Source organism: Molothrus aeneus, chromosome 3 (assembly GCF_037042795.1).
Source record: "Molothrus aeneus isolate 106 chromosome 3, BPBGC_Maene_1.0, whole genome shotgun sequence".
Classification (NCBI taxonomy): Eukaryota; Metazoa; Chordata; class Aves; order Passeriformes; family Icteridae; genus Molothrus; species Molothrus aeneus.
This window is the reverse complement of record NC_089648.1, coordinates 60,106,551-60,131,816: the sequence shown is the minus strand read 5'-3', so window position 1 is coordinate 60,131,816 and position 25,266 is coordinate 60,106,551. Positions and strand designations below refer to the sequence as shown.

At 38.8% G+C, this 25,266-nt stretch overlaps 1 protein-coding gene across 2 annotated transcripts in view; it reads right to left on the bottom strand.

Annotated features, from left to right (window-relative positions):
* The window catches only part of THEMIS (thymocyte selection associated), a 71,709-nt gene that overhangs the window by 5,191 nt on the left and 41,252 nt on the right, over positions 1-25,266 (bottom strand). For both annotated transcript variants that reach the window (XM_066545764.1, XM_066545763.1), the window contains exon 5: positions 5,150-5,300. In XM_066545764.1, coding sequence (XP_066401861.1) covers positions 5,150-5,300 — 151 coding nt within the window. The remainder of the gene's footprint in view (positions 1-5,149; positions 5,301-25,266) is intronic.

Genomic DNA, 25,266 nt, shown 5'->3' with positions numbered 1-25,266 from the left:
GACCCAATCCTCTTTTTTTTTTTCTCCAGCCCACCAGCCTCCTAAATCAAGTGCCTAAAGACAGAATATATAAATATCTTCTCTAAAATATCCTGACACGAATGAACAAAATCAGCATAAACAATGTTTTGTTGCAGACTGTAACTATTCCAGAAACCTATGCCATGAACAAGATTATGTAATGTTCTAGAAACTCTACTTAGAATAAATTTCAAGGATAAAGAAAAACTGATACAGCAGATTTCTGATGAGAGTTATTATCCTGCAGATATTGCTACCATTTTTAATTAATTCAACCTTAGTCAAATATAAGAAAATAGTATCTTCAGTGGCCTATTCAGGTTTAATTGCAACAGAAGAAGAAGGTTCCATTTCTTAGAAGCAAAGATAATAAATCCTATCTTTATTAACATGAACTCTGTAAAGAAAGTCAACAGAGGCTTTAAAATGGAGGAAAAAACGTTGTTTTTCTTTTTGGAACTATCTGGCCTTTGGTAAGAAATAGAAATTTTTTCTGTAACTAGGGGGGTTTTTGAGAGTACAGATTCAACATCCTTATTAGGAATTTGAAACAGGTTGGTGCTTTGGAGGGTGGCTTAACATTCATCAGTAGAAGTTTAAAGATTAGTCAGTGAATGGTGCATTTCCTCCCACTCAAAACCTACAGGAGTGTGTCTGTGTTATTAGTCTTGACATATTTTCTAATCCATTATCTTTTGAATTAGCAGAGCAGAGTACACCCTCTGGAACAGGCAAGCCTGCTGCACGCAGCAGTGGACTCATGGGGATTCCTTGTCTGGCCAGGAAGAACTGTTCCATAATCTAATCTGCTCTCCTGTATAATTCTGCAATTATCTTTTAATCAAGCCAAATAATTTTGGACTATACTAACATATAACTTTCAGGAAAAATTTTAGCTTTTATTTGTGTATGTCAGAGTACAATCCATCACTGTTCTTTGGACTGGGTTACATCTGCCTAGCTCAAACTCACACTTTACTCCAGTTTGGACAGTTTGTAAAGAGATATACTCTAAGGCAATTAAATAGGAAGCAATTTCCTAGTCTTGCAAAAGAAGTATCATTATGATACTGCTTCATGATTTCCAGTGTGCATACTAAGAGAGGTACTAGGAACAAAACAAGAAGGACAACTGAGAACTAAAAGAGGTACTCAGCAACAAAAGCTATCCTGTATCTGGTGTTCCATGAATAGCCTAAGCCAACAGAGTGAAGAGGATGAACTTCAAATTAACTAATTGAAATTTTAATGAGAAATGAGCCAGGAGACCTGTGACTGATGGGCTTTTGAATCAGATACATGGCTAAGAACTCAGATGCATAGGAAGAGTTAGTGCTGTAAATGTTTGCAGTACCAGTCATGCAAGCCTTCAGCAGTCCTAACACAATTTTTTTTCTCTAATACTCTTGGTCATACACCTGAAGCTACCTGGAAGCTACCTGCAAAGCACATGTCTCCAGCCATAAATTCATGGAATAACACAGGAAAAAATAAGCCTGACTGATAGCTAAAGTTTTAAAAAAATACATCTACTAGAAGCAGGAGGAGTTAAGTCATCAGTCTACCATGACTAATGATGGTCTCAGCCAGAAGAAAAGTAAACTCTGCTTTCTCTGAAGGGATGTCACAGCAAATATTAGGATCTTGATGCAATGAGTGCCAAAGGAAATAGAACAAGAACAATAGAGAAAAGATATTTTCAAACCTGAAAAAGGCTCTAGAAAAAACATTCTTCTTAATTAGATTGTTTCAGAATTAAGAGCAAGTGAAGAATTGGCTAAGAAAAACAGAATTGTGCTAGAAGCTGAAAAATCACAATAAAAATCAAGGGCTTTTGGAGATTATAAAAAAGGGTTATCAATGACATATAAATAAGGTTTAATGGGGTGGACAAAAGACAAATGCTATTATCTCTGAATGAATAAATAGAGAGAAGGCAGACAGACTTCAAGCAGGGCAGATGGGACAGTCAGTGATATTGCAGCATTTCACCATGGTGCTGAAACAAGTTCAGCAGAAGGTCCAAACCTGGAACTGTTGCAAAAAGTCCAGGTCCAGAACCACAAATTGCATGAGCTAACACATGGCATGAAGGAGAAGGAAGAAATCTTGCTGGTATCGTGGCTAACAGAAGCAGCTTTCTTGCCTAGGGACATGTGAAGAACCCCCTGAGAGTTTCTGGGTCAAGATTTAATGGAGAGAACAATATGAGTGATGCTGTGGGTGCCTGCTACAGACACAGTGATTCATTAATGGAGCAGTAGATGGAAACGAGCTTCCTTTAGTAAGTTTTCAATGGGAGGAGCAGCTGAGATGGTTGTGCTGCCATCCAAAAGGACCTGAAAAGGTGGGAGAACTGGGCAGAGAGGACTTTCATGAAGTTCAGTGGAAGAAAATGCAAGGCCTGGGAAGGAATGACTGGAAAACAGCTTTTCCCAGGAAAACATTGGGGTCCTGGAAGACAAGCTGACCATGCTCCAGCAATGTGTCTTTGTGGCAAAGTGGTCCAACAATTCCTGGGCTGCATTAGGCAAAGTGGTGCCAGCAGAGATCCTTGTCCCCCTGATAACACTGGTGAGAGCACACCTAGAGTGTTGGGTCCAGATCTGGGCTCCCAGTACAAGAGGGACATGGATATTCTGGAGCAAGTCCAGCAGAGGGTCATGAAGGTGATCAAGCGCCTGAAGCATCTGAAATAGAAGGAGAGGCTGAGAGGGCTGAGGCTGTTCAGCCTGGTGAAGAGAAGGCTCAGGGAAGATGTTATCACTGGGCATCAGTACCTGATGGGAAGATAGGAAGAAGATGGAGACAGACACTTCCCAGACACTTCCAGCTACAAAAGAAACACAAGAAGTAACAAATACCTTCACAGTAGAAAAACGGAAAGACCAAGTGACCTCCCAGTCCTTTTATTGAGCTGAAGCTTTAGTAACAGTGGCTCCATACCACTTTTCTCAGTCAATGGAGCTCAGCTTAGAAACTGCTGTACAATTCCTGTAACAGGCACAGGAAGTGACTCTATGACTTCACTTTTTGCACAAACTGAGAAGCTGCGTTCAGAAAAATATTTGAAGACTCTTCACCATAAAGGCACTTTGAGATTTTAGCCTGTGTCACATTTCTTGTCTGTGAGGAGTCTAGGCCAATAGAGTTAAGCATCTACTCAAGCACTGAGTTTTGTGCTTGTCAATAAGCCAGTCCTCAGAATAAATTTTATGTCTGCCTTCTTTTTCAAAGAGGCACTGGTCACATTTTCTTCAGTTGTGTTCCCTCTGCGTCCCATGTCTGCCTCACCCCACAGAGACTAACCCAGGCAAGTGACCCAATTAATCCCTGTAGCATGGACAATGGTTTTCAAAGTCAAGCCTCGGTGATTTACAGGAAGTGCCCTTAACAAGAAATGAGTACCATGTTAACCCATTTTGGTATTCTTTTTGTTTTGCGGGATTTAAACTGAGGATACTGTCCTTTGTACCTGCTGACATGTAAGCTTCACCATTTACCCCTATAAAATCTAATCAAATCATTAAACAGTGACAAAACAAAGCCTGAAAAGAGATTTTTCAAAGCCACAAAATAACAAATCTGGAATTTTATTTAGATGCTGCCAGGTACCAAAATATTGTGCTGGTTTTGGCAGAATTAATTGTATTCATAGTGACAAGTACAGGGCAGTTTTGGATTTGTGCTGAACACAGGGTGGATAATATGGAGAATTTTTTTATGTGCAAGGGCTTTTTTTATGAGCAGGGCTTGCACAGATCCAAGAGCTTTTCTCCTTCTCATACTGCCATGGCTGGCAAGGGAAATGGGAGTTTGGGACAGGTGACCCAAACTGACCAAAGGGATAGAAGGAGGAAGGAGGGGACATTTGGAGTGATCGAGTTTGTCTTCCCAAATCACTGTTACATGAGATGAGGCTCTGCTGTCCTGGAGATGGCTGAACACCTGCCTGCCCATGGGAAGCCTTGAATTAATTCCTTGTTTTTCTTTGTTTGTGTGAGTGGTTTTTGCTTTCCCTGTCTTTCTCTCAACCCACAAGTTTTCTGGCTTTTTCTCTTCCAATTCTCCCCCCATCCTGCTGGTGGGGAGTGAGCAAGCAGCTGTGTGAGGCTTGGTCACTGACAGGGGTTAAACCACATCACTTTCAATAATCAGTCCCCAAATAATCAATTTCCACACCAATAAGGATTAGTGAATATTTAGCATGGCACTGTAAGTCTTCTCCAGAAAATTGGTTTATGTAGTTTTTAGAAGTTTCAATACACATAGTGTCAAATAGACTATTCTTTTTAAGAGTCTTGCACACTGAATGACAAGAAAAAAAAAAGAGGAACTTCATAAGAAGTTATTCTATTGATATCAATTATGAGTTAACAAATGCTGTGAGGATGAATACTCATGCTTTAGTCTTCGAAATGTTCCAGTGTTCTAATTAATGTGATTTTTTCATATCTCAAATATAACCTGTGACCGAGAGATTAATGAAATAATTTTTTAGTATTAACTGCCAAGTTGAAATACATAAAATAAATTTGGATTTGTCCTCTCATGATTTAGCCTTTCAACTTCAGTATGGTTCATATCTGAAAAAGGAAAAACTTGAAAGATAAGTAGAAAAACTAGCCTTCTATCAAAATTATGGGAAATACAAACAAGTAGAGAAAAATTTAAAAACAATTATTGGTCAAGGATTTTTCTCAGTATTATTATGTTCTTCAAAATACAAAAATATGAGTTGAAGGCATCTCTATATCTTTAATGTAAACAGCTTTCTCATCTTAAAATACTTTGGGATAGGTATTTTTTTAATAACAGATTACGTGTATGCGTCACTGTAAAGCAAAAGGACAGCACATGTTTTTCAGTCTTCTGTTCCTAAAAACCACTGAATATTCATGCTGCAGTGTCAGACAGAGTTTAATACCATGCTGCTGCTGAGAGCCTGGATGAATTTGCCTTATGGCATTTATGGAGGAAGAACAGAAAGGTTCCCTTTTCATCCCTCTTTGACTAAGCCACAGATTCCAAGTGAAATCACACAAGATACTCCTGTATGACAAATTTTCATTAGGGCTGAGGTTAAGCTTTGTTGTATTAATAGCTCAAACCATAAAGCTTTACTGACCTTTAGTCACAGCGGTTTCCACTAGTGTAGCTTTCCCAGTCATGTCCTTATTCTCACAATGCACCAAATCTTTTTGACAACTAACTTGCAATTCCAAAACAGCAGCATCTTGATCTGAGCACAATTTCCTGGTGGTGTCTATGTAGAAATTCTGAAATTAGATAGAATAGTACATTAACTTTCCATGTAAATTGGTATTCCAAACTGATGTGACATGCAAGAGCAATATTCTTCGGATTATTTCTGAGAGTTTTAACTACAGATTTTTCTGTTTGTCAAAGTCATCGATGACATTTACCACAGAGCTTGTCTTTCAGGCATGTATATCACAAAATAACATGACCAGGAGGCACTCTAGGTGAAGAGATTACCTCTAAAACACATCTCCAGTCTTTCTTTTCCTTTTCATATTTTGGCTATATGGTGTCACACAAGCAAAAGGAGATTTATGTATCCCTTTTGGTTGATTCAGATTACTTTCTGATTAACTATTTTTATTGTATCGATTGTTCATTTAATGTGTTCTGTTATATATTATATCACAAACTCATATAAAGTCTGACATTTCAATTACATTCACCCAGTAGCATACACAGCATAGTATAGTTAGATGATGGGAATATACAATTATGACGTTATTAATTATAGTTTTATTACACTGGAAAAAGTAAGTTAGATGGCTGCAATATTTGCATCCCTTGAAATTCAAGCTTCATATACACCTTTCCATAATTATGTTGTTTTTTTTTAATTTCGAGGTATTTATATCATAAATACTTTCAGTCAAATACATATTTTTAGCTGTGTAAGTAACAGTCAATTGAAAATGTCAAAAATATATCTTTGGTGAAGCTCTACAGTAGCTGCAATGTAGGTACAGACCAATTGCAATCATTATACCAGAGTATATATTTTAGGAAATAATCAGTATGGATTTTCCATTCAAAATTGAATGCAGATTTTTTTTCTTAGCAATGACAAAGCCCATCCTATTCAGAGAGATAAGGCCAAGCTGGTAAATCTGACAGTAGCTACACAGTAATAGGATCTGATCTTTTCAGAATCAACCCACAATTTGCGAAGGCGCAACACAAGCCCACATTTTCCAACAACTTGCCCTTTTTGAAAAAAGATATCAGCTAGCAACAAAAGAATTCACTGGGAATCAAAATAGAAAATTTGGAAGAGTAAATTAAGAAAAACAGATAAGGATGAAATCTATAAAACATAGAGATGACTTTGCCCAGTGGGTGGGTCACAACACTGCACAAGTGTAATACCCTTAGTTTTCAATTAGAGGAATCTCTGGTACTTTTTTCCTTTTTCTTAAGAAAAACCCCACAGGATCAATCTGCAGGAGTCAGTTGAGTTGCAGTATTCAATGCATGTTTTTGCTCTACAGGCTGTACAAGGCTGAGGAGTGCTTGCCTTGGTTGCAAAAGAATCTCTGAGGTCCAGCAAAGCTGTAAGCAGTGCTGTAATTCATAAAATACTCAGGGCATGTAAAAAAGAAATTCAGCTAAGAAATACTTTGCCAAGAGGACAGAAATGTCAGAAGAAATTCTTCACAGCAGAGGGTTTAACTTTCTTTCACCAGGAGGGCATGGCTTTTCTTTCATCTCCTTTTCTTGATCTTCAGCACCTAAACATGCCTGTATACCCACCTGCTTGTTGCCAGACTGTCCCAATTATATGAACACTCATTTTATAAGCAGTTCTTGAGAAATGTCCACCTTCTGCTTGGGGAAAATAAATGCCTAAATAACCATGCTTCAGAGCTGCCACCAAACTAGTCCCATCCTTGGTGTCAGTCATACCTCTTTATCGCAATTAAAGGTCTTGGGAAGGGTAGGGTAATTATTATTCATAGGCAGATTGGTCCTGTGTTCCAGTTGTTTGGCATATTTAGCGCAAAGTGAAAGCTTTCACTTAATGGTCAGCTTTCAGGGAAGGATGGCAGCTTAATTTAAACTGTAGACATAAAAAAAAGGTATTAAAAAAGAAAAAGTGAATTCTCTTATTTTCTACTCAGCTCCTTACTTTGCTATTAATACTAGCAATCAATGCGATGTATGAGTATGTTGAGTTTATTTATTTTGCATTGCCATAACTAATTAAAAACAGGCCTTGATATTGAAATAGAAAGATAGCCTCATTAAGAAAAATGTATCTGGAATCTGTGCTAATCTTATAATTCATCAGCAAAACCACATGCTGTGAAAAAATAGTTACCTGGGGCACCTTGTAAACAAATTAAAATATGCAAAACTCAAACATTTAAAAACAAATAGGATTACAGAAAATGAACTGTCACATCACTTTATGCTGAAATCTGATAGCATTTTAACATCCTTAATAGCACTATAGATAGTAATTATACTACAGACCAACAAAGATGAGTTGCTTTTTAAAAACTATGTAACAGAGAAGTCTTACAGTTGTCTTTCAAATACCTGGCAAACTTAATGGCCCAGAATTTCTATCTAGGCAGAGTCATTGTTGCACTAATTTAAAAAAGTCAGGATATCAGCCATGATTTTCAATAGTTACTGCCAGAAAAAACATTAATTCAATTAAAAACTCATAATCTGAGCTGCAGTCATTTGTTATAAAAGACTACTCATGAGGAAACCCCAAATCTCAGCATTTGGAAAATAAAACCAACATCTAGTTGTGCACGAACTAAAAATTTTACAGAAATGACTAAGAATTTCCCATTACATCTTCAAGTTTGCTTGTGGTCCAGGAACAACTCAGGAGTCAAAGCATAAATCTGTAAAGGTAAATTAGTCTTAATACACACAGTCCTTCTCAGGAAAAAGGAGGTGTGACATCAAAAAAGTGTGAGAGCTAAGGTGAGAACTAAATGGCTGGAGATGCATCATTTTAGTAAGAACAGAAGTGTCAGAATTCAGCAGAAGCTGTAAATGAGTGCAGTGTTTGTCAAAGGTGCACAAACAAAACACTGCAGAGGCAAACTGAGTTTCAGGGCAAGGGGTTTGAATTAGTTTCCCTTTTCCCCTTGATCACCTGAAGAGTTTAATGCACTGCATCTGTGTGTGTACATGAGCTCTCTTCTGCAAGCAAGGCTTCCCTCTGCTTGTCTGCTCCAGAAGCTATGAAATCTGACAATAGTTCTTATCAGTGGCACTGGCCAAATAGTGCTCTTTTCCCTATCTTCAGCCACAGTTGCACAAAACCTGTCCCCAAAATGCTGATATCTCCTGCAACATAAGTGTTTGCTCACATCTTTCTCTCACAGCTCCAAGCTGTGTTCTCCTCCAACTTAAAAAATTTGGGCTATCAACAATTGTAACCATTTAAATATTTTTTTCATTATGGTGTCAAATTGTTTTTTAAACTCATTCACATTTCTGTTATCAGTATCATGTGGCAATGAGTTCCAGAGTTTATTTCTGCTCTGAAATTTACTTTGGGTTCTGAGGTTTCTTTTTACTGCCCTAACTCTTATTAATTTTCTCCCGTCATTCAGATTTTTAGTCTTTTTCTTGAGTTACCTCTTCTTTAGGTAGAAGAGTTTTTGGAAGGTCTTTAATCTTTCCCCTTCCAGGAGTTAAATTGTAACTCATAATGCAGTGACTCTGGAAATTCCTACTCCTTTGCAAGATGCAACCCAAAAATACTGAAGGCAATCCCTGTCCCACACAGGCTTCAGACAGCAGTATTTGGTCACAAATTCTCAATCAGCCCATAAAATAGCACAGAAGTTCTTACAAAAACACTCCCAAACCTTAACCAACAAAAAAAACCCACCAAAAAACCCACCAAACACAACAATAACAAAACCATAAATCCAACAAACAATAACCCCCACCCTCTTCTAACTCTGGAGGCGTCCTGCAAAATTATTGTAACCACTGAGATAAAACAGAAGAAGGAGGAGCTCTTAGAGCAAGTAAGAAAAAGGTCTTTTAAATCCAGTTACAAAAAAGAGAAAATAATTCATGTTCATAATACACATTATTGTTTGGTTGCCTTTTTTTTTTAAGGAAGGAACACTTCAACAGCATCTAGAACATTCACTGTAAGGAAGGAAACATTTGTTTAAAGTACATAAAAATATTTGGAAGCAAATATGATACCAATAGCTGTCACAATCTCTGAAAATGTGGTGAGAGATATAGTGCCATAAACCAATCTGACAAAATTATGCTTTCCAGACTGAAAGTCAAGCTGTTAGGTGATTACAAATGACTCAAGTGAAGAGGAGTACTCATTTGCTGAGCAATCAGTGCTGGACATGGCACTACACCTTCAGAGTACATTATTACAAGTCACCCATGCTGGTAGATACAGAACATAAACCTTTTACTGCAATCTTTAAAAACAACTTGGAGTGGCAGTATTTACAGCCATCAGAAACCCAAGCCAAAGCTCCAGATACATATTTATTGCTTTGGCATTAACTGCATGGGTATATTTATCTCTAAAATGCTTAATTGCTGCATGCACCTTTCCACCAGAATAAAAAGATATATACATGGAATGAAAGTGTGATGAATGATTTCTCTCTCCAAACAGAGACAAAAAAGACAATTTATCCCCACAAGCTGCATATGACAGTTCTGTAAGAGACTGACACAGCACTCTATTCACCAGGAAGCCCAACTCAGGCTGGATGAAGCTTTAGTTTTAAATAGTTTGCAGAGTATTTCAAAGGAATTGTGAGAGAGGATGGTAGAGAGAGACACACCATTATTCATAGTTGCTGATTTATAAAGAAGACTTCATGAACTTCAGAACCTACAGAATTACAACCTACCTATATGATTTTGCTCCCACAGTCATTATATCTCCATGACTTTATGCAGGGACAGTTTGAAACTACAGTGGGTCAGAAAACAGTCACAGATTTTGTTTCCCGTGTAGTATCGGCCAGAGTAAATGCTATCACATCCAGAGCCTTAGACCATCCTGAGTCACAGATCCGAATTACTTTTGGGTTGGAAGAGCACACATTGGAGTACATTCTGGAGTAACTACACTGGTCAAATTTACACCAACGCTCATCATCAGGTGATCCTCCCTCTATTCCACCCTGGTGGAACCCCACCCAGGGTACTGCATCTGACTCTGGGGCACACAACATAAGAAGAGCATTGATCTGCTGGAGTGGGTCCAGAGGAGGGCCACAAAGGCGATCTGGAGCACATTTCCTATGAAAATTGGCTGAGAGAACTGGGCTTGTTCAGCCTGAGGAAGAGAAGGCTCCGAGGACACCTTCTGGCAGCTTTCCAGTACCTAAAGGGAGCTTACAGTAAAGAAGATGAGGAGCTGTTTATCAGGTAGCATAGTGATAGGACAAAGGGAGTGGTTTTAAGCTGAAAGTCAGTAGGTTTAGTTTAGGTTTTAGGAAGAAATTATTTTCTGTGAGGGTGTGAGGCACTGGCACAGGTTGCCTAGGGAATTGTAGGTGCCCCATCCCTGGAAGAGTTCTAGGCCATGTTGGATGGGACTTTGAGCAACCTGGTCCAAGGGAAGGTGTCCCAGACCGTGGCAGGGGTTGAAGCTAGCTGATCTTCGGGGCTTCTTCCAACCCAAACCATTCTATGATTCTATGAAAATATATTTCACCTACTGTCTGACTAAAAATCTGAATGGGTGCTCTTACCTAACAGATGGGGAACACAAATTTGAATAATGGGTGCACACACATGGGAACTGCTGACATGTCTCAAAATCTGTATTATTATGGCAGACAATTAAGATTGATTTATTCCACTTGAAAAGAAACAATTACCTTTTGATTATTATTCACTTGTATCCCAAGGTAGCCTTCTTGTATGATCTATTGGCAAGCCAACTTACCTTGCACATCAAGGTAATTTTTGCAAGGGCACAGTGTATCCATAGCAAAGGGTACTGACAAGGGTCTATGATTTTGCAGCAAAGAATTTTAACAGTCTTTCCCATTGCACTGATTCTAGTACATGGTATCAAGTCTTCATTTTCCACAGTCCACTGGAGTGTGGAAAAGGAGAAGAGCTAGTTAGAAGATACTTCAGAAAGGCCATGGGCAATAAAGAGGGTCCTCATTTAGTCTTATTAATATACAGGATGGGAGCACTTTGGAGAATTATTATTTGCCTGCAGGACTCATAAGGTACTATAAACTGCAGATTAACAATATTGAGAAAGAAGGGGTCAAGGTTATATCGTTTCAAAGACAGAAGCAAAATTGTATTAATCTGTGAGTTATTGTCTACCTAAAAGAGGCAAAACCCACATGATAAAATTAAGTTTTGTGATCCAGATTCAGGTGCTTAATAAATTTCTTCCTCACAAGGTATTTCCTCTACATACCAACAATATCACAATTAATTAGACTTTCATTGTCAGTAGTCTGGGTTTTATCATAGAATCATAGAATAGTTTGGGCTGAAAAAGACCTTAAGGACCATCTAATTCCACCCACACTGCCATGGGCAGGCACACCTTCCACTGGACCAGGTTGCTCCTTCTGGTTCTTTTCCCAAAGGTTAAAAAGGAGAAAAATATAAAAAAAAAATCATTCTGGATTGTAGGCTAATGCTACTGTAGGCACATTCTAAGGGTTCAAACACTGTATTTAAACTCTTATGTTTTCCTGATAGTAGGGACAGGATTAGTTAATCCCTGTTCAGGATTTGTGTAAGAATACTTGGATATAAAACCAAAACAAACCAGAGCAGAAAGCCGTGTTCCAGCCAGATCCACTCCGACAAAAACAAAAGAAAATGATGTGCCAAGCCGATTGGTCTTGGCGAAACCAGCGGCACCGCGCCGTGCCGGACACGCAATTTGTCTGTGAGCGGGGACAACCGATGACATAGAATGAATGACACAAAAACCCACGACAAAAGGAGTAAGTGGGAAGCAGGAGGCGGGCACCGCTAGGGGGCTCCGCATCCCGGCGCATCCCGGCGCATCCCGGCGCATCCCGGCACTCGGCCGAGCGCTGCCCGCGGAACGCGCTGCCGGGACAGCCTGGCATCCCAACTCTCCTCCGACAAAGACTTCTCCTTCTGGTCCAACCCTCTCCCCCCGTTTGAAACGACGCACAATAAATTTCTGGGGCCACGGAGAGAGAAAACAGGCTTGATCAGATTTGATGATTTTTTGGGATGCAATGTAGTGAAACATTAAGATCTTGTAATTCATTTAACTGGCTGTGGTTTAATAATTGCGGTGGGGGTGGCAAGGAATAACAAACAGAGGGGAAAAAGGGATCCACCTGATAGAATGACCTTTAAAAAGGGCTGTTGTACATGAACCAGTACATGCTTTCTTAGGAGACTTTATGAGGGTTTTAAGGAGGTAAGGAATACTGCCACTCTTCACTGAGTTCCCACAGTTCAGGTAAATTTTCTGCAGCAAATGGAAACAAACTAAGTTGCATTATGTAATCAATAAAAAACCAACTAGAGTGTTTTTCTATTGCATTCTACAGAAATTCTTTGCTTGCTCTGAAAATTCAGAGTCCCAAGATTCTAGTTCTCAATCCAATGGCTTTCATGTACTCATTCACTGCTCACAGTGTTTGTTTAATCATTTGTTGAATGACATCTTCTTCTCCCCTCCAGATTTTCCCAGAATAGTACTGATTGTGTCTCAAGAGACTTTAGAATTGAGTTTTGCTACCAAAGATCTTTTATATCTCTGAGTAACTGAAGCTGTCAGCCCCTTTTTCCCAGATATTTTTCACTTGCTCTGTCCGTGTACAAGCAAAAGAGAACAAAAAAGGATGTTGGGCACCCTTGAGTGGCCTGGGATGAAGTAATGCTGTATTAGCCAGCACAAAATCACCAGGCTTACACCTTGGGCTTAGTGTTAGAAATCAAAAAGGCTATTTAAAAATCTTTTAGCAATAGCTCAAATGCAAAATACAGAGCTGCATAATGCTCTCCCAGCTCCATCTCTTCCCTCTTCTCTCCTTGTTAAATACATAAAGGGGGAGTGCTTGATCCCCAGTGCCTCAGAGCAGAGAATAGTTTTTTCATCTTTACTATAATGTGGATGATAATATTACATTTATTTTTGCAGTGATGTCTTTATGTTGAGGTTTGGCTTTTTTCCTGAGTACTTAGTCTTAAACAGCACTTTGTCTCTTCAACACACCATGCAGTGAAAGAAAAGTATTATTTTCTGCATTTTACATGCTGGTAAAGCAAAATGTACTCTTTTCCACATTGCAAAAGTGGGTAGGAACTGGTGAGATGCCACCAGCTGTCACCTTTCTACACACCCTGAGCTCTTCACCAGCCTGCCTTCTCTGCTATCAGCACAGAAATTGCAGCCACACTTGTGAGCTCTTAGCTAAAAAATTAGGCTTGGGCTGTTTCAGATTGGGCAATGAAAGTTAATATCAGCTTGTGGAAATCCTGGTTTCCATGGCACTTACAACAGTCCTGAAAAGAAGCAAGAAAAGATCCCATAGTTTCATAGTGTGTCTAATGCTTTACCCCAAGGCTGGCTTTGCTTTTCTCCTGGGCTACCACCCACTAAACAGGGAAATTCTTGGGAGGAAAAAAGTAACACCTGAAGACCTAAATTAAGGAGGCCTACTTCTGTATTGCAAATGTACCTCACCTTGGCAAAATGAACTGCTTGTTTGTTCAAAGATTATGAAATGTTGTATTTTGTGCTATCACCACTTAAGCAGAATATACAGATTCTTTTCATTTGTCTTTTATCGAACATTAACTGAAAATATAATTACAAGGGACAGATAATTTGGCAGGTTTGCCAAACTGCAGATGGAATATACTCAACAGACTGAAATCTGAAGGCTGAAAATGATGTGAATATAAGTGCAGTTCAGTGTGTGGAAAATTTGAACTGAAACTAAATGAAAAGAAGAATGAAATTTCCTGTAACTCCTGGCACAGGACTCCAAAGGAGGTAGCCCACCCTGCACTGTTGTTCTATCTGTCTCCCCTCAGTCCTCAGATCTTCTCTGCCCCTGAATATTTAAATTATGTCCACACTGGTTCAGGACAAAATACATCTCACAGAGTACTTTTGCTTCACCATTGCCTTAAGCAGACACCAAGGAAGAGTAAGAATAGAGCAAGTCAGGACCTGTTACACCCAAATACACTCTCAGACTCTTACTATATTCAGCTCAGGGAATTTCCTGAGTTTGACGTGGTTTGTTTCTTAGTAACACTCAAAGGGTGTCTCTTCCAAGTATTTGTCCAGTCTCCCCTTGAACTCCTGATCTGCTTCCAGCCTTGTTCTGACTCCCCTTATTCTGAATGTATCCTGTCCATTTCCTCTAATTGTGGTCCTGCAGAGACTGGGGGTGAGGTGGGGGTGGAGAAGAGTGGGGGAGTGAAATTTTTAAAATTAATTCCTTTCATGTTCTTACTGCTGTGCTGGCCTTCCTAGCATAAGTCTGCAAGTCCAGCTGCAGAACTCATCCTCTACTTCTTCTTTCTGCTAGACAGAAAACGCTGTGTGCAGCAGACATCAGCCTGGGGAAAGCAGCAGGACACTGAGTTGGTAGGAATTAAATACTTCAGACTGGATTCAGTCCGCAGACCCTGGGTGCAAATCTGCACTCACTCCCTGTAATTTGAAAGCATTATTCTGGATTTGCTCAGTCATGGCTGAATTCAGCATCAGGCTTCTTGTTTTTCAAAATCATCTGTTTTCCAGGCCACAGCAGGGAATGTAGCAGCAGGAGTGAAAGGAAAATGGGTTATTTTATTAGCAAAATGCATTGCTATTCTAACAGGTATTTCTGCAACCTTTCAATTCGTTCAAGAATTTTGCCTTCACACACACATACACACATATAAATGTACACAGAGATATGAGTATATAAATATTTCAACTTGCCCACTAGAAGCCAGCCTGTTTTTCAGAAAGAAACTATTCTGCCCCATTTTCCACTTCCTTTTTTATTCTTTATTCTCTGACATAATTTCAAAAAGTCCTGACAATTAATTCCCTTGCACCCTTGCAGCTGTGCTGAACTGCACACCAGTGGTTAGCAAACCCAGCCAAGTCACAGGGGTCTTTGGTTTATTGGCAACACTGAATCACATCCTGTAAAGGATCTGGATTTTTTTCTCATCAGAAAGGATCTTTACATCCTCATACTTTTGGAAAATTGGGAAGTACACACCTGTCAGAAAAAAAATTCACTTCTGATTTCAAATCCTTATCAAAACTATTAAAAGAAGACTTTTTGATCTGTTTCTGGCTGTTGGCATTTTAGATTTTGAACTTCCTCAATTCATTACAGGAAGAAAAAATTAAGGTAAAGAAAGGCTTTCAAATCCATTTACTCCTGGATATCAAAATGAAACTGTGTGATACCATGTGCCCTCTTCTGCCTGTGGCTCCCACCCTCCCCTGTACCACCCTCCCTCCTAGGCACTGACTCCACTGGAGGTCTGAGTTCCCTCCCAGAGAGGGTTGTAGCCCAATCAGCCCCAATATCAAGCTGTGAGAATGAGAATTGAATATCCCTCTGGGCTCATAACTGTTTTCCATTGCTTTTGTGGCATACACTCCCTTTCCAGCTTCTCTCCTAAGAGCCTGCTTTGTAGGACAGGCCTGGCACTCCAACAATGTTCAGACCTATGCCTCAGTGGCATTTAAAAGGCCTTTTAAGCCTATTCAGAAAGAGTCAGCTGAGAAGAGAGGGTCTCTACAAATCTCAACCCATTATATCCTGGCTTATAAAAAAAAAAAAGGCAACTGGAAAGTCAGTCTAAGAAGCAGCATGGAAAACACTGATGGCGGTACTTTGCTCATATGCTAGGAAATGTCAAATAGCAGAAGAAGGTTCATATTCAGTAATTTTTCTTCATACTGAAGATATACCTTGGTTGTTAGTTCCACCATTCTGTAGATGACACTAAGGATTGCACAACCTTGAAAGTGGAGATTGCTTTTCCCCAGTTCATGTTCATTCATGTTCAGCATATGTCCAGCTTCATGAAATAGTGTCTGAACTTGGCAGGGAGTTTAATGTACTGAACCTGTCCTTTTAAACCCCCCACCCTGTTTAAAACTTTGCAGAAAGACTCTTTGTGCAGAAGACATTCTAAATTGTAAGTATCTTCATTTCCTAACTAAAATAATGAAGTAAATAATTCCCATACTGCATTTACACATTTACAGAACCCAAGAAGACATCCAGGTTGATGGGGCTTTAAGCCCCATTAAGTTGCACCGTTGCAGCTGACTAAAGCATTAAATAGCTGTTGGCATGGAGAGTTCTGCTGTGAAATTCTGCCCTGTTAGGGCATCCACAAACATTTTCAGAGGACTTTTCCACAATGACCACATATATACACCAGATGGAAGATTCTTTGAGCAAATAAATACTTGCTTGGTGGACAGCTCTTCAAACTACTGACACAGGGCAAAGAGCTGAGTAACTCCCATGATTTTCATCAATAAGACTGCTTTGGTTTCATCAGTCCACTGAATTACCTTGGGGATTTAGAAAATATTTTATTTCTGCAACCTAAAATTTCTTCTCAGTCAGTTTTTGAGCTAAACTTAACTGTTCACTTGCTTTTCAGTTCAGCAGCCAGCCTTTAAAAACACAATGATGTCTTCTCCTGATGTTTTGTGCTCAACATTCAGATGATCAGCTGGGTCTTTTTTTCAGATGTGAATATTTTCTTCTCAGGACTTGGAAATTGAGACGACTCTAAATGAGTTCACAGAAGGGTTTAAAAGAGATTATTTTTACATCACTCTTATGCCAATTTTGAGCGGTAATATTTTCAGTTCTATTAATTGCACAGGAAAGACAATTTTCTCACTCTTCCTAATGGTAAATAGCCCAAACATGCAGCATAGGCCTCCCCTCAACAACATGCATTACATGTCAGATTATCAATTGTTGATTATGACCCATATTGCAGAAAAGTTTGCAAGCAACCTTGCAGGGTGCTCTCCCAAATCTACCAACTTGGTTCTCATGTTTTGGCTCCAGAGAAAAAAGGCAAATGTGTCCAATCAAATTGGCAGCTTTGGCAACATCAGGACTTTGTTCCTCAGATGAAATGACTGCTGACCTCCAACCTTTTATAATTCCCTTCATCTGGTTTGCAAAATGAGGGCAGGCAGGAGAAGAAGAGGCTGGGCTCTTGGTTGCAGTGGCAGGAGTTGGTTGTTGCCTCAGGAAACAAAGGGCTGGGGGAAGAAAGACTCAGGAAGTCAGATGTGAGAAGACATTTCTCTCTCCAGAGCTGTACTTTTCTGTGATTTTACCAAAACCACAGCTTGTTGAAGTAGAGTGCTGCATAGGGGCAGAGCACTGAGCAGATGCAAAATGTTCCAGCTCTCGTACAACAAGGCTGCCTCCCAGCTGTGCCTCCAGCCAGCCACGAGCAGATCAGGAGCGCTGTGATCATGCAAGCAAAGAGGCTTGTGGCAGAAGTGAGGCTGTCCCAGCTGAAACAAAATGGCAAACCTGCAATGAGCCTGGCCAAGCTGCAGAAAGATGAGGTGGCTGGTTGAAAAATGGCTTGTTGAGAGTTTAGTGAAAGCAACACAAATTCTCAAATTCATTTGGCTGGTTTTGGCTGTTGATGTCTTCTTGACCCGGTGAGAAACAGATTAATGCAATAACCAGCTGAAGAAATCAGTCTATTAAAATCAGTGTGCATCTTTGGGTGAATACAGCTATGCACAGGTTCCAGTGTTTACAGGACCAGAGCCTCAGAGACCCACACATTCACACATAGTGACGTTTACTCTGGTGAATAATCCCCTTTGGTAAGTGGAAAATCTCACCATGGTCTTTTACAGGCCTAACAGCTGGCAAAGTCAGGACCTTGGAAACAATGTTTTCTACAGCAGTGTGTATTTTCTGGCACAAAGGAAGATGAATGATCGGTCAGATATATAAATCTCGAAGGTCTTAAACCAAAAGGTATTCAGGAAACCAACTGCATGTTTCCACAGATGAGGACAGTGCTTAACATATTGTGGGTGCTACCAAAATTCAAATAAAAACCAGAGCAAATAAATTGACATCATTTATTTATTTGCTAATTTGGGAATATATAAAAAAGACTGACAAGAATAAAAGACTATACAGTTTGTTATTATTAATTCTCTGGTTTAATAGTCTTTTATTTACTTAGATGTAGAAAAATTCAGAACTAACAAATCCAAGTTTTCTGGGTTCCTGTGACATTTAAAAGCTTATAAAGGCAATGCAGATCTCAGGTTAGTCTCACCCTCCAACACTTCAGCTTTTTAGATAACTAATAAGATCAACAGCAGGTGACACTGCATGTGACAATGGCTCTAGGGAGAAAATCCTCAAATCTACCTGGAGCTGGACTGAAATCTCTCATTAATTTCACATGGATCATCAAAGAGCATCTGTGAGGCAGCAACAGTTTGTGCATGGCTCAGTCCTGCCTGCCAGCAGAAGCCTTCCCTTCAGCACTACTCATTTCCAAAGACATAAACTCCCAAATTATTGAATCCTACTGTGAATTAAAAAGCTGTGTCATAGGCAACCTGAGGGCACCCCTGATGCATCCTTTCGAGACAGAATTTATTGGGTCAGCAACTTCTGACTCCTCCTAGCCCATTTGGCCACCTCTATAGCCAGCTTGTTAGCAACAGGGAAACACAGCCCATGTGACAGTAACTTTTGAGGCCCCATTTTGCACTGCAAAACTGAAAAGAAGCTTTAATGCAAGCGAGAGCTAGACACAGGGAGGAGTAGGAAGCCACACTTACAGTGTAGAGCTTTTTGAAGTCAGTGAGTTTTACTGTGTTCTGGTTTTAGCACACCTTTGCAGGAGGTGGTCTGTGTGGTTTTGTGACCCAATAGTTTCATTTTAAGCAACTTAAAATGGGGGGATTGGGTGAAAGAAGACATTTGAGAAGAAACTGGGTGAAAGATTCACACGTATATTTGAAAGCTTCATAGAGTTTTCACTGAACTGCATGGTTTCTGGTCCAAAGTAGGATTTCATTAGAATTTTTCAGTAAAATTTCTAAGAGCTTGAATTTTGATCCATCAGAAATAAAGCAGAAATAAAAGATCTTGTATTTTGAACTGCCTTATTTAGTTGTTTTTTTTTTAAGTCTAACTTTTGCAGTTTTGTAGCATAAACATTTTCTTGTATCTTAGAACTTAATATAAGTAAGACTGCAGTTACAAAGTTTCATACTCCCCCCCCCAAAAAAGAGGCTTTGCAACTTTCATATAGTGAAAGGAAAAAAGTGGAGACTATTAAATATTCTTCTGATAAAAGCAGTACTACTGATAGAAATTTCTAGGTTTGAATGGTCCTCATCACATTTCTCTTACAAACTTAAAAATATTCTTTATAGCAATTTCATAATGTAGCCATCTAAAACTTCTATATTAAGCCCTGAATTCAAGCAGGTATTTTTTTTTTATGACTTTACAGGTACAATTGGTGCATTGCTCCTGGCAGACTGGCAAGATAGCACACAGGAATTATCTCATTTAACTGTAGATCAATGCCATGACTGCAACGATAAAATTGTAGGAAAATTGTACAGTAACTACAATGTTATTATCAATCACTTTTAGCTCTGCAGTGGCACAGGAGAGAGGACAGATACTGTAATAGGCTCTCTGCTGAGTACTTTTCATTAATATACTCTGTTTTCTTACAGTCTTGCACATCTCTTACTCCCAATGGTTACTTTTGTCTTGCTTGTGATAAAAGTAGGGAAGTCAGCCCAGGTTCAAGTAAATATATCAGGGTGTATGTTGCTTTTCTTCTTATGCACCAAAAGGCTTATTTAATTATTTATTATTTGCTAGAAATATATCACAGGGACATTAAACAAAATCAAGATGTATCTTTCTTTTTGTTTGGTAATTATTAGGTCACAGCCCTAAGTGGAAGACAAAGCTAAACTGAAGGTTCATAGCAGATATCTGATGTAGGCAGGTGTTCCTTTACTGAACATGGTAGCTTTACAGAGGCACTAAATGAAGAGGCCAAATCAAATCCCAGTCTTAAACAATTGATCAGATTTAGCAGTTAATGAATGTATAGAGACAAGAATGGAACCACAAGCTTTTTCACTGCTGTGAAGGAGGCTTTATCAATGAAAATCAATTTATCAATGGTTGCAAAGTAATTTAAAGGTTCAAAGCAGTAGTACAGAAGAGTAGGCTTTACTTTTTGTTAAAACAGCTTCTTTTGCCCACCTCAAATTTTTTCCTTTCAAAATTACTTCTTTAAAAGCATTTATTTCACACCTGACCAAAATTCTTCAGGCAGTCCTCTGATTTCAGCTCTCATAGTCATGGTAGAATTCAATGTTTTGGGCCAGGGAAACATTAACACATTTTGGCACAAAAGAGTATCAAGGATTTCGTTCTTGATAGAGGAGAACTAAGTACAGTAGTCAACTGCCATAGCATTTCTTCTTACCTGCAAAAATTTTATTTTTCCACTATAAAGGGAGGAAGAGGAGGGAATTCCTGGAGAGTAAGGTGGCAAATTTATTCTGGTTGTCAGTACAAAAGTGGGTGTCATTCAAGAAAGAGCTGCCTGGTGATGATCTCCAACTACTTCAGAATTATTTTGCAAAACTCATACCTAACATTATTTCACAAGGCTATTTTATCACAGCACTTCTTCCTAAGACTTGATGGAGATGTATAGGGACCCATTACAAATTCATGACAACTACATCCTTAAAAAATACTGTGGTTGCTGTGAATTCATTTTGTAGGCTGACTGACAAACTTTGCATCTGGGATCGCATTCTATTATTTTGTTAAAAACTACAGAGAAAAACTTCTGCCCAGAGATTTAGTTCAGGACAAAACAGGTCTGCTAGCCAAGAAGCCTCACCACAAACCTGCTGAGTGACTGCAGGCAAGTTGTCTGCTGTCTATTCCCTCTGACATGCATTCTCCACCTATTTAGAACATAAGGATGTCTGCTGGGATTGCCACTCACTGCATGTTTCTGCAGGGCTCAGAGACCTCAGGACCCTCATTCCACATGGCCCTCTAGGTGATGAGATGACTATAAATATCTGTGAAATGGATTTTTACCATCACACCATTTCCTAGTGGAATTTTATCTCATCCTAATATCCTACTTTTATTTTCCAGCCATCAGCTAAGGCAAGTCCCCAGGTGTGAGAAGCTCTCCAACTGCCTAGGAACTGAAGCTGTGGAGAGCTGCAAGTATTAAATACCTCTCCAGGATTCTTATAGCTGACAGCAGCCTTTTGTTCCCATCTCTTTTCATATTACCCTTATATAGTTCTCCTGTACAGCCAATAGCAACATGAAAAATGTGGAAAAAAAATCAAGCTTGCCTTAGTCTTGACAAAACAGGCCCATGCACACATCACAAATATTGATATATTTATAAAATATACTTTGAACAGAATGATGGAACCATTCTAAATGAAGCAGAGGTCTGAAGTCAGAAAACTTCCCCGGAGTTAGGATTAAGGGTACGAAGTTCAATTGATTTTCGTATACTCAGCTAATAAAGAAAATAATTTCCAACAACCAAAAAAAAGGCATCTTTACATAAATGTTCTCATCAGAACCCCAATATCCTAAACCCATTGAAAAAAATGTAAACCTGATTCCTCAAAACAAAGAGCTGCCTTTAGAGAAGGTTCACCCTATATTTGGGTCACCATGACAATAATTACCAAGCCACTCACAGAGTTATCTGAGGCACCAAGGGGACCTGCCTTGTACAAAATAGGAAGCAGAATGCAGTACAGTGTCATACAGTGTATTCCACAGGGCCATAAGGCAGGTAAGCATCGATGAATATTGAGATTAAATGACAGGCACAGAAGCAAATGCTGGTAAGCAGTCGGATCAGTTCATAGCTTGTCTCACTACCCATAGTGTCTTTTCAGGCCTCATAAGTTTTCTATTTCAGTTACATCAACTATAACACCAGCCTTAACCTTGATACAGGCTATTTTGGCAGGTTTATTTTTTTCCTCCCCAGATGGCAAGCTCTTTCCACAAGGTTCCTCTCTTCTTCGCTGTTTGCAAACAAGGCAGCCCTCTCATGTTTAGAAACATTTATGTATGTTCACAGCTGCCCTGCTGACTTCAAAATAATTTTGTCATAAGAAAAGGCTAATGTGTTAGCATCAGAGCTGGAGGAGAGCTACATGGAAGCATGCCTCAGGTACCACTAAGGCAAATACTTCAGCAATTAATGCAGAGAAAATTGACTGCAAAATACAGAACACAGCTTTATGAAAATACTAACAGGAGACTTGAAAAGTAGAAGCACAAGACCTGTCTTAATCTCATGGTTCCTCTGAAATTAAGTGTCCCATTAATGGTTACATGTCCAGTGTGCAGGTGAGACTGATATCAAATCCATCACTATTCAGTCAAAACCCCAGGGTGAAATTCTGTGCTGCACAACAAGAAAATATTACATCTGAGGAAGAAGGAGCTTTGATGGCTTAAAACATCCAACTTTCAGCTGTCCCAGGAGCTATAGCTGGCATCAAACTGTTTTGTGCACTACCACCCCATTTTTTACCAAAGCTCTTCAGAACAGAGGAAACACTGCAATGAAGTACAGGAGCTACTGTCCAAGGATGTATTTGTTTCAGTCAGATGTAGTGAAGAAGGCATGCTCAGTAGAGGAGAGATGGGAGATAGAAGAGAGAACAAAATTAGGGAACTGAAGAGCAGCTGTTCAAATTAACTCATTGCATCTGTCTAAAATCATACAAAATGATATAATTTCACCCAAGAGCAAACGTTCCAAATGGCAATTTATTTTCTAGAAATAATTTAATGACATGCAACTACTTGAGTGCTGGTACTTTACATACAAATAAAAATGGCAAGTCTTTGCACTTCAGTGTTGTCATCTAAATTAGGCTTTTGAGACCAAGTCCTCTGTGGATATAAATTAGCATAGTTCCAGTAATACTAGAGGAATTATTTATGCACCAGAAGGGGAAATAGTATAGGGAAAAGACATTTTTTGACTATAAAACACTAGCTCAGTCCTGATTGTTTTTATTTAAATTATTAATCCTCTGGGCCTCTCCAGTGAATAGATTTTACAACATTTGTAGATCTGGAGAATGCATATATAGATACATGAATTGATAGGACAAGCCTTTAAAGCTCTCAAAAAGATGAAGCACAGGGCTGAACCATGTAGGACAAGGGAAATCTATAACCAAGGTTTCTAGGCAGCTTATGCAAAACTCCTGCAATTTTGGCTTTAAAGGACACAATTGCCAACAGGGAAAAGGGTTGTAAAAAATAGACATTCTCACATTTAGAGAAAAAAATTCCTTTACTATAAATTATTGTCACAGCCAGTGTATTCTCTGAACTTTCAGTTCCCTTGGTGGAGAACTTTCTAAAGAGAAGGGGCAAGCAGTGGAGCAAGTTCCTCACGCCGCTGGTATGTGCCATTGGTATCCACATGTGGGATGTAATCCTTTGCAAGAATGTATATCAGTCACAAAACAGTAGCAAAAATTCAACTTTTTTTAATAATAAGATTTAATTCCTTGTCCAAAAAAAATATTTAAAATGGTGCAAGTTACAGGTAGAAGGAATGCTGCCTCTGAACTCTCAGAGAAGAGAACCCTAAACATGACACAGCAAGATCTCTGAACTCAGTCACATGGATGCATTCAGCATTGCCCTGGAGCCAAAGCATTTGTACTTTATTGCAACTGGCTGTAATCCCTTCAGACAGAGGGACTACCACTGGGCTATTCATCCTTCTGTGGTACATTGATGGTGCCTCAAAGGTGATACAATATTGTTTTGTAGGTTAGGGGTTTTTTCTTTTCTTTTTCTTCTCAGGAGACAGCAGGTAAATGCATTTACCTGCTGGTGTGCATCAAGACTCTTGTGAAGTGTTCCTTGGGAATGTTGGAAAGCCAACAATTGTGCTCCTATTTTCACATCTCTAATTGCATTTATTTCAAAGTAGTGCTGATGCATTCTCTCTTCTCAAAGACTATATCCAAATGGACCCCCAAAAAGCAAATAAAATAAACAAAATGAAGGTGATGTTAAAAATGCACATTAAACTATTTAAGAAGAAAAGATTTGTGATAGTAGGAGGCTAGGCTCTGAACACAGGCAAAGCAAGGGCTTTGTCCTCTGAACTACTACTGAATATGCTTTTCTAGGAACATTTTACTCATTAGTTATGTTCTGCAAGTAGAATGACAGCAATGTTTATCCAGAATGTTGAATTTATTAAATGGGGATTTTATATCACCCCTTTTATTATAAAATGTAGAACATAACCTAAGTGGTTAAAAAAAATTACAGATGAACAAGATGAATATAGCATTTATAATTAGACTATGCAGTAGTAAACAAAATTCTAACTTGAAAAGCTGTGTTTTTTATGGGTTTGACTTCTTTCTTTGAAAGAGTAGGGTTGGCATCTTCCCTCAACTGAACAAGCTTTTAAATGTAATGAAAATAGATGCATTAAAATGCTCTTAGTGGTTGTATATCAGTAGTTTAGTTAGATTTCAAACAAATTTTTCTTGTCCAAGATTATCTGTCTTTAAACTATGATTATATCAGGTAAATTATTAGAAGAAAAACATTTATTATGTTTTGGGAAAGGGCTTCCAATATTGGTATAATGTATTTTAAAACATAATTCTCTATAAATTCAATCTATTCACATATATCTGCCAGATGAAAGAGAAATACTAGTGAACTAAAAATCAAAAAAGTAAAATGAAAGAGAAATAAATTTACTTTATTGCTCCTATTAATGAAAATATGAACCCTGTGAGATTAGTAGGTGGGGATACATTTATTAAATACAGATGAAATAAAAAGAATTTTAGAACAAAATTATTCTGTGGATGATTTCATTTATCTGCCATTGAAAATTATCTAAGACAGAAGTTTAATACAGTGAGATGCTTGTGTAATAAGCGTGAATAAAATGGATTCATAAAATTCAACAAGAGAAGGAAAGCTAAAAAATTGTGTGCTTTTGTCATGCTACATTATCAATATACAGTGAGGAGGGAGAGGAAAAGGGAGAGGGAGAGGAAGATGGAGAGGGAACAGGAGAGGATCTATTTGATGAAGCAACCTTGTATGTGTGGGGTAGAATTTTACCACATTT